Here is a 10,372-nt window from a genome sequence, read left to right on the forward strand (position 1 = left end):
ACTCCGTGATGATACCGTGTCAGTATGCTTTAAAATTTCGCGCGCCGTCGCACCATATCACTTCCGCTTTGAGTGTGCCCTCGCGCAGTCCCGTCCCGCTCCCACGGAAAGCGCCAATATCGACCGCCAATCGGGGAGGAAAAGGAAGTGACGTGTACTGTCGCGTACAGAAGGTCCGGGAACGGCGCGCCAAATTTCAAAGGACTTCCTCCCGAGATGAAAGAATGAGACAATCTGACTAACAACGGCGGTAAACACCTACAAAAGTTGAAAATATGTATTAACCAGGGCGGAACTTGTGTGTAGCTGAGTACGGAGCGTTGAATTTGTCTCGGTGGAGTTCTGTTGTCGCGGTAGGTTTCCTGTCAGATTTGGATTGGTCATACGTAAACTGACGCCAGCTAGCTTCGCATTTTTGGCTGACAATCCAAAAAGGACGACAATCTTCGACTTTATAATAACCCACATTAGGCACATTAAATAAGATGACTTTAGCGGGCTGTGTACAGTTGTTTTTCCAGAAAGCGATTACTACGGGGGGGGGGGGGTTGTCTTGCATTGTTTCCTACTTTGTGTGTCTTCTCTGCACTAAGAAAGCGTCAGGTGGTTTACCAGCTACACAGCTGGTAATTGATTCAAGTACAACTACTTCACATAAAAATAAGACTTCTAAAAACAGATAGCATCTGATTGAGAAGAATGAACGACGTCATGTCACAAGGGTAAAACATAAAGTCACTCCTATACATATTACGTGATAATAGACGAATATCAAATGTACCTAAATATATCGTAAAAGTTACATTCGAGTCAAAAGCGTAAGATGATGTTTTTCATTTGAGGAAGAAGCATTAATATTTACGTCTATAAAGTAGATATACGGTAGGACTTAAAATGATCTTTTTCCACGTTTGTATCTTCTAAAAAAAACCCGTAATTTTTAATGATTAATGCAACTCCTCAATTTTGTATATTTCTGATATTTTATATATAATATGCCTGTGTGTATGTGTGTGTGTGTGTGTGTGTGTGTGTGTGTGTGTATATATATATATGTGTATGTGTGTGTATATGTATGTATGTGTGTGTATATGTATGTATGTGTGTGTATATGTATCTATATGTGTGTGTGTATGTATGTGTGTATATGTGTGTGTGTGTGTGTGTGTATGTATGTATGTATGTATAGATGTATATGTGTAAAAAAATAATAATAATTAAAAAAAAAATCTCTTCCTCGCCCACCTGGGCGGTGCCTCCTTCCCTCAGACTCAGGTCCTCTACCAGAGGCCTGGGAGTCTGAGGGTTCTGCGCAGGATCTTAGCTATTCCTAGGACTGCGCTCTTCTGGACAGAGATCTCTGATGTGGTTCCTGGTATCTGTTGGAGCCATGTACTCAGGTTGGGTGTTACTGCCCCTAGTGTCCCGATCACCACTGGGACCACTGTTGCCTTCATGCCCCACATTCTCTCTATCTCCTCCTTCAGCCCATGGTACTTCTCCAGCTTCTCGTGTTCCTTCTTCCTGATGTTGCTATCACTCGGGATTGCTACATCTATCACCACCACTGTCTTTCGGTGTTTATCCACCACCACTATGTCAGGCTGGTTGGCCACCACCATCTTGTCAGTCTGGATCTGGAAGTCCCACAGGATCTTGGCCTGCTTGTTCTCAACCACTTACGGGGGTGTCTCCCACCTGGACCCTGGGACCTCCAGTCCATACTTAGTGCAGATGTTCCTGTACATTATGCCAGCCACCTGGTTATGCCGCTCCATGTATGCCTTGCCTGCTAGCATCTTGCACCCTGCTGTGATGTGCTGGACTGTCTCAGGGGCATCTCCACACAGTCTGCACATCCACCGGCGGTCTTTTCTGGTATGGTAGACCCTGGTCTCTATTGCTCTGGTGCCTCGGTGCTGTCTTTCAGTCCGACCTTTGTCAGCCACTGTTTTTGTCAGCCACTGTATGTTTTCTCGATATCAGCCACTTCCTCAATTTGTCGGTGGTACGTTCCATGCATGGCCTTGTCCTTCCATGATAGCCCCTCAGGTTCCTCCTCCTTGGTGGGCTTTTGTTGCCTGAGGCATTCACTCAGCAGTAAGTCAGTGGGGGCCATCTTCTTGATGTATTCTTGGAGGCTTGTTGTTTCCTCCTGGACAGTAGTTTGGACACTTACTAGTCCTTGGCCCCCTTCCTTTCGCTTTGTGTACAGCCTCAGGACACTGGACTTAGGGTGAAACCCTCTGTGCATGGTGAGGAGCTTCCTTGTCTTGATGTCAGTGGCTTGTATCTCTTCCAGTGGCCAGGGTGTTATGCCAGCAGGGTATCTGATTACTGGCAGGGCGTAGGTGTTTATGGCCTGGATCTTATGCTTACCATTCAGCTGACTTTTCAGCTGACTTTTCTCGACCTGTCTTAAACTCTGCAGGTATTTGGTTGTGGCTGACCTTCTAGCTGCCTCCTCATGGTTACCATTTGCTTGCGGGATCCCCAGGTTTTTGTAACTAGATATCATCCGCCCACATTTGTCTAGCCCAAATGAGATCCCGATGTCTTTGCTGTAGATCCTAGTGAGGTGAATCAGGGAGTCGATGTCACGCTCGTTCTTGGCATACAGCTTGATGTCATCCATGTAGAGGAGGTGGCTGACGGTTTCGGAACTGGTAACCATAGCCACTCTTGGTGATGATCTGGCTAAGGGGGTTTAGGCCTATGCAGAACAGCAGGGGTGTGTGTGTGTGTGTGTGTGTGTGTGTGTGTGTGTGTGTGTGTGTGTGTGTGTGTGTGTGGTGTGTGTGTGTGTGTGTGTGTGTGTGTGTGTGTGTGTGTTTCCTTCATATTGAGTGGCAGATACAGCAATCACAAAGACAACTTTTTAAATTGAATTTCTTGTTTCTCTCTTGTTACAGGGTTCTAGGATTCCTATTATAAAGCTGCGGTTGCCATCAAATGTCAGGATTTTGGGATCAAAATTATACACATACTGTCCCCTACCCATGCTGAGCTAATCTCTGAAAACATCAAAACTCCAGAACTGTGAAGGCTCACCTGTCAGGGTTTTTGACTGTTGTAATAGTTTACAGGCTTATTTGAATTCCTAGTCCTGTTATACTCAGGAGTGACTGTACAGAAGCTCATTTCCACTCTTCATTACTCCAGCAAATCCTCCTAATTTTTATTCAGTCATTTGACTACTTGACAGCCTGTCATGCTGAAATGCCCTTATTGGAAGCTTCATTAGAATTTTAGCTTCAATAGTTTATCTAATTTTTGGTTCGTATTGAGATGTTTTCAGGCTTTGATTCAGTTGTGGTTACTGGAATAAAGTTGTGACCTCAGTATGGTTAACAATTTGCTATAAAGGAAGGTGGGCTGGGTTGAAAGACAGTTGGACAATTGGATCTTTGCGCCATGCTGGCTAGTGTGCAGCCATGTTTTCAGCTACTTCGGATTGGCTCTTCTGTCAGTGACTCGGTGCAGGACCTCTATACGTTCAGGCCTGCGTTGAGCCACTCTGTGTTCCGCTTGGGTCGGGCAGGAGAGCTTTGTGACGTCACACTCAACTCAACGTCAGTGTCCCGGATCCATGCCGAGCTGCATGCAGAGAAGGAGACAAATTTTGCTGATCAGCTGGAAGAAGGCTGGAGGGTTCACATCAGGGACCTGAGCAGTCACGGTAAGACAAAAGTGTACATTATTCAGATTTAAAAATGGAGATCAAATGTAACACCATTTGGCTGTGGGTTACACCGATCCATGTAGGATCACTCCAATTGAAGTTCCCTTTGCTGTTACCTAGCAGTAAAACCAAGACATCTTCAATTATCATGTATCAGTTACATAAAGGTCCAAATATGAAGATTCTGCAATAACATTAAATTTCTCTTTTTTGCTCCTGTGCTTCCAGGCACCTGGGTCAATGAGGTTCGCCTACAGTCTGGCATCCAGTGGGAGCTCTCAGATGGTGACACACTGACCTTTGGGAGCCAGTCTGCTCCAGGAAGCTCAGAATTCTACTTCCTTTTTCAAAAAGTTAGAGTTCGCCCACTAGACTTTGATGCAATCACAATTCCAAAGGTAACCTTTTTCTTTTTTTTTCACACAATATACCATGTTTTCACTACACACTATACAGATGAAGCTATTAACTCTGAAGTATGAAAATAAAAATAAAGTCTGTGATACTTGATATAGTTTTTATCAGTAGGCACTACACAAAATGTATAATAAAATATTGCATACAGGAGATATTTTACAATCTGTTAATTACTTTTTAATCATCCAACAGCATAACGTTTAATGTTTTTTAGAATATGTCTTCAGTACCCCCACTGGATTAAAGCGGTATTTGGTCTGCTTTTTCAAAAACATTATATGCATGTTGTTTCCAAGGTGGGCACATTTTCCTCAGATCTACAAAACCGCATCAGAACCAATCCAGATCGAAAAATGGCCTCTAATTTGGACCTGTCGAAGCTGTCCATCAACCGGGCCACCATCATCCTTAATTCCATTGGCAGCCTGAGTAAGATGAAAGGTAGCAGCTGGACCTTCAAGAGGAGCCACAGCCACGAGGGGTCTGTCTCAGATCCTGGCTTATCATCTTCACCTCCGCTGGCTGAGGGTTTCTCTCAGCTTCCTTCGTCCAAGCCTGCGCCGTTCCTTTCTGCCTCATCAGCACAATCAGCAAAGTGCCATCAGTCAGTGTCCAGGAGCAGGAGGAAGTCTGCTCACACAGTGCTCCTCGAAGATGACAGCTCAGATGAGCCACATATTCAGCGAGGTGAGGCCTGGAAAAAGCTTTCCTTAAATTACTCTAATTTTTTTAAAAGGACAGTTTATCGCCAATTCTTTTGGATTTAGAAATTGCACAGAAATTGCAAGATGACTGCAGCAATATCAACAACTGCACTTTCACACATTTTTTATGAAATAGAAACACATTTATTTTGAAAGTTTAAGAATGAATACAGCTATATTTTATAAGCAACTTCAGTTTAATTCTGGCTGTAAAAATAATGTCTAGCTTACATTATTGCAATCTATTTTAAGGAAAAAACAAGTAATCCCATTATGTCTTTCAGCTACACTAGGAGTTGTAGAGGATGGACAGCGAGTAAGGGGGAGGAAGAGACGGCGGCTCTACAAATCAGACTCTGAAGGATTCGGCTCTCCAGCTCCTCAGGGGCATGCTGGCAGGCGGTCACTGAATGAGAAACCCTTCCCAGTTGGTATAAGGACCATCGGCAGCTTTCATGGGGCTATGACCAATAGCAGACTCAACCCACATCTGCTCCATGCTACAACTTCCAGCGCTCCGGTTCACAAACGGGATGTGCAGACGGTGCACCGGGTGCAGGTGATGACACACAGCAGCATCTCTACTTTCCGCCAACAGAAAGCTGTTCGTGGCCATTCGATGGCACCAAGAGGAAGGCGAAGAGCTCACAGTTCTCCAGCATTTTCCCCTTTGGTGGTAGGAGGGGAGAATTACAACCTAGCCTCACCTTCAGTGAGGGTCTGCACAGAGGAAAGAGGCAGGGTCCAGTTTAACAGATTCCAGCATATAACCAGGTAAGCAAAGGAATTTGACACTTTCATCTGAATGTTTCTGATTGAAGGGACAAAAGCTGGGATGTCCTTCAACACGACAGCCCTGTCTGATTTTTGTCTTGTATCAACATCATGTTGTAAAAAATCATCTTTAGAAATTGAGTTTAAAAAGCCTCAGGTCTAGGTTTTCTGTCTGTTCTTCAGCTGTATTTTTACTCAGTAATCTACTTAATGAGAGAAGCGTACCCTGAACATAACTTTAGTTGTTTTGTTTGTTGCGTCGTCAACCTTTGCAAACATTGTACAAATGTGCTGATCCTCCTATACTTGAGGCAAAAATATGGAATACCATCCTAGCATTTAAAAAAAGTTATTTTCAGACTTAAAATCTGGTGGTCAGTCAGAGACCTGTGTTTAACTGCACTGCATGCAGGTTCAAGAACATGTGTAAAGTTTTTTGGCATTTTTGCAACAAGTGATATAGTTCGATGTCGTAGATGATGATGTCACATTCAGTTTTATTTGTTTTCCTTTCCCTTCCAGTAAGCGGAGAGGACGACCCAGGAAACACCCTATTCCCCAGCGACCTTCCCTCCCCTCTCCATCCTCATCATCATCCTCTACCTCATCTGCCTCCTCTTCATCCAGCTCCTCCTCCTCCTCCTCATCCGATGATGATGACGAAGATGATGAGGTGGCAGGAGCAGTTGAACCGTGTGCGGCACCCCAATGTATGCTGCCCCAGCAAGACACAGTGCAGTGGATCCAGTGTGATGTGTGTGACGCTTGGTACCACATAGACTGTCTGCACATTGACCGGAAAAAGCTGCTGAGGGACCCCAACGCTGACTTTCACTGTGGGTTTCACTGATTTAGGGGGTGGGGGGGAAAGTTCCACTTCAGATTAGTTTTGGATGTGTTAATTTCCTTCAGGACTTTTCTATTTTTGCCTCAAATTTGACTTTGACTTTTGACCATATAGTTAAATCTCTTCCTGCAACAGCTTTTATTGACCAGGACTAACAACATGTAATCTCCAGTGTCTGCCCAGACACTGATGTTGTCAAAAAGGACTTTCTCATGACCTTCATGTATCTGGCACTAAATGTTTAATAATGATAAAGCATTGCCAGGTTGGTGTGGCCTGTCACTGACTGTTCACAGGACACTTGTAAAATGTACGCAGACATATTTGCTGGGTTCCTCATTACCAGGGAGATCTGATGAGACCAGCTGCACAAATCTAGGTTTTGGATGGTTGTCTTTTTTTTGGGAGGGTGGGGGGGGTGTCAATTTATTTGTCCTTCTCTGCCCAGCACGTGTATTCAAAATTTACTCAGGTGCTGCAAGAATATAAATAAAAGCATCTTTAAGCACCTTTTCCTGTTATTTAACCTATTTTGATGTGCCAGGATCAGCCATTAACTTTCACTTCCTATTTTTTCAATGCATTTAGTTTCTATAATGGTTACCAACACACTGTAAGAATGTGTAAAGCTTCTCAAAACAAGATTCAAGATTTACTTTATTCATCCCCGTAGGGAAATTGAATTGAAAAACTGACCCTATGTCTGATTTTCTGGTGATGGACATCCTTAAAGTTGAAAATCATGACCTTCAGAAGCTACAAGATATTAAGAGCCTGTGTACTTATATAATTTAAAGTTTGTTTTTTAATTACTGATAATCTAGTAAGTGTTGCCAAGTCTTGAAATGTGAATGACGGAAAAGTGAATGGAGTTAAGTGGCTCAAGTAGTCTAGTTAAAAAATCTTTTCTGTTGAACTTGGACCAAATTCTTCTTTAAATTATTTTGGGAAATTATCTGGCTTTTTATTTTTTTATTTTTTTATTTTTTTACACTTTTTATTTGCTTTTCATATTATGTTTTAAGTTGTAATGATCAGACCAATAAATAGATTATACATCTTTTACCATATACATTTAAGATGTACATTTTAAGTTGTACATCTATCTTTATTGTTCTTCATTGCTGTACTGTTTACCAATAGTAATGTATATTTCGATGTATATCTCCACCTTTTTATGATGCTTGAGTTGTTCTTTCCTACAGTCACATCCGGTTTAAATATCTCCATGTTGATTTGCTAAAATAAGATGTCAGACACATTTAAAAATACTGAATTTCTGGTCAAGTATTTGCATTTTGAAAACATCTATTGTTCTATCCATTAGCATGGTAACTGTAGACATTTAAAGTATGGCTGTTTCTTTAAATTCGGCCCACACATTATATTTCCAATGACAGAAGCATAAATATGGGGCAAACAATCCAAATAAATGTTAAGAATATTGATTCAGTCTCCAGACAGGTATGTATCAAATAGTCTGACATGTAAAAAATGGTCAATAGGGGGCGAAATCACCATACTTCAGTGTTGGCAGAAGGCTCATTTGGTGATATGTGTTGACTTTCCTCCAAACATAGCACTTTTAATTGTGACCAATAAGGTTCACTTTGAATTCATGACCATAGAAAGGAATTCCGAAGAGCTGGATTCTGTCTTTATTCATGTTGGTGAGCTGATGCTCACTAGCTTTGCATTATAGAAATTCTTCAATGTAAATCATCTTATTTGACATTATTTTTGTTGTAGAAGCATGTCTGTGTCCCATAAACAGCAAGAGCACTCAACAAATAGCTATGCTATCATCTTTCTCATGGCTCTTGCTAATAGTCCAGGTTATCCACATTGTGGCATTGTTTCTATATTAATTACAGGTTCGCCCAGACAAATGTGCTTATCATGATATCCTCTGAGTTCTCTTCTTGGCATAAAGGATGGAACAATAAGAAAGTCCCATGCAAAAACAATGTTGACATAAATATCCATGACCCACACCATGTCAATGATTATGCATTAGCATGAGAATGAGATTGTGTAGATAAAAGTGAACAAAAGAGTAATAATGATTCCAGAGATCACATTCATTATCACAGGTAAAAATGCAACATCTGGATGCTGGGCAGGCAGACAGTACAGAAGGAATGCAGAACAAATCTAGAACCAACTATATTAGGAAAAAAAGGCTTCCTCAAAACTACCTAGGTACTGCCTTCATATGTGGCTAACAGTGCAATATCAAATCAATGTGACAACTTTATCATACAGTCATACAATCAAAATGCTGTCGAGAGGCCCAAACACATGAGCTCTCTTATTCGACATTCATCAGTTCTTTCTCAGCTGAAGTAGACAATTAGATCATTTGAGTCAAAGTACATGAGTGGTTCTTTTTAAAAAAGCTTAGGCCTTCTCTGCTGGCCTAAACATACACAGAAAAGGTTTTCTGTTCATAAATATGTAAATGAAATTATTCTCCATGGTCTGTTCTCTTCATGTCATATTATGTCCACATGGTTTCACTTCTTCCAATGCTGTCTGTTATGATAGTATCTATCCAATCATATTTCTAGTTTGTGTTGTCAAGTTCTATGAAATCTGCCTGAGGCCTTCTAAATGACAGTACCGTAAGTGAACAGTTGCAATAGCCAATCAGGTATGCGACACCAAGGCCAGCTAGACTAGAGGGTGTTATGCAGAAAGTGACGTGTCCTGTGATTAGATAAGCCCTCTGAGAACCACAAAGGGGTAACTTTGCAAAATAAATGAGCTAAACCAGAAGATCCCTCAGCTACCCACAGCTCTCACTGTTTTCTGACTATTGATAACCTTTGTTTTCACTGCTTCTGTTGAGTGATCATCCTCAGAATTAAAGTCACTGCCTGCTCTTGTGCTCTCTTTCTGTGGTAGAAAATTCCACCCACTCTGCCACCTCTCCTCCACACCCACCTGATTAGCCTGTACAATTCTCACCTGTTGGTCTTACTCAACCCAGGCATACATGTTTCAGGCATGCAGGGATTTGATGCTGCCTACCTTGGACTGTTCTTCTTTGTCTTAACCCTGGTAACCACAGCAACCTTCCCTCCCCAACTAAACGTTTTGCTTTGTGTTTGGACCTATGTCCTCCTGCGGCTGTTGTGTTTTCTGCCTTATACCCGGAGTTGCTTCCGTGGTTAACTATTATGCTGCTGTCCGAAAGTCAACCAATAAAGTTCCTTATTAACTGTTCCTGAATTGCTGGGTTACTTTTGGATCCTACCACATCTGTGTCAATTAAAGAACACGATTTTCATTGTGTTGACATGGCTATCAGCATTGCCCTCCATGCCCTTAGAAAAGAACTAAAACACACAGATAAAATGCACAGCTAAGCCATTGAAGTTTTCTTTGAAAAAAAAAAGGTTTTTATCTTCAACTTCATTCACAGCAATGCCACGTTTGACTGTTTTGCTGTTGCATATTTTGAAAAACAAATTACTTTTTTTCCAATGAATACTGTATTTTCACGACTATAAGGCGCAGCTAAAACACTGAGATTTTCTCAAAAATAGATGGTGCGACTTATAATATTGGAGTTCCAAAATCTGTGCGCCTTTGGTGGGTGCAGTACGGTAAACGCTCCGCCAATCGATTAGCGGCACACCTACGTGTAAGGATCCCCTAAAATGGCGCCGGTCAAGCGAGATGCGTATGAATGAGGCTTACTTTAAACTGCAGGCCGTCGAATATGCGGCTGAAAATGGCAATCGAGCAATCATAGTGTTTTCGCTTTATGAGGCGGCGGCATCTCTCCATACGCGCAAGGACAACTGTTGCGCAGCAGCTGCCAGCGGATTACCAGGAGAGGGTGGCCATCTTCCCTAACCCTAACCAGGAGAGGGTGGCCATCTTCCGCACCTACTGCCACGACAAGATAACCACGCCCAGCCGCATCACCAACATGGATGA

The 10,372-nt window shown here is 42.2% G+C and overlaps 1 protein-coding gene across 3 annotated transcripts; it reads left to right on the top strand.

Annotated features, from left to right (window-relative positions):
- The first annotated feature begins 56 nt into the window (after nt 1-56).
- Nucleotides 57-9,308, top strand: tcf19l (transcription factor 19 (SC1), like). 3 transcript variants are annotated; one of them, XM_057036972.1, is made up of 6 exons: nt 57-250; nt 2,913-3,679; nt 3,911-4,080; nt 4,396-4,786; nt 5,088-5,577; nt 6,100-9,308. In XM_057036972.1, exons 2-6 carry the CDS (start codon nt 3,415-3,417, stop codon nt 6,425-6,427), a joined length of 1,644 nt encoding a protein of 547 aa, XP_056892952.1. In that variant the 5' UTR covers nt 57-250; nt 2,913-3,414; the 3' UTR covers nt 6,428-9,308. The 3 variants fall into 3 exon arrangements, with proteins under 3 accessions (XP_056892952.1, XP_056892953.1, XP_056892951.1); XM_057036973.1 differs by having other exon boundaries at nt 157-722; XM_057036971.1 differs by having other exon boundaries at nt 157-353.
- Nucleotides 9,309-10,372: the final 1,064 nt, after the last annotated feature.

This window comes from Takifugu flavidus, chromosome 6 (genome assembly GCF_003711565.1).
Source record: "Takifugu flavidus isolate HTHZ2018 chromosome 6, ASM371156v2, whole genome shotgun sequence".
Classification (NCBI taxonomy): Eukaryota; Metazoa; Chordata; class Actinopteri; order Tetraodontiformes; family Tetraodontidae; genus Takifugu; species Takifugu flavidus.

What these genes read in the sequence shown, in the direction of transcription:
- tcf19l (XM_057036972.1), top strand. Translation starts at nt 3,415, where the DNA reads ATGCTGGCTAGTGTGCAGCCATGTTTTCAGCTACTTCGGATTGGCTCT. An exon ending in ATGCAATCACAATTCCAAAG is followed by an intron (nt 4,081 to 4,395) that starts GTAACCTTTTTC and finishes GTTGTTTCCAAG; the next exon opens with GTGGGCACATTTTCCTCAGA. An exon ending in TGAGCCACATATTCAGCGAG is followed by an intron (nt 4,787 to 5,087) that starts GTGAGGCCTGGA and finishes TATGTCTTTCAG; the next exon opens with CTACACTAGGAGTTGTAGAG.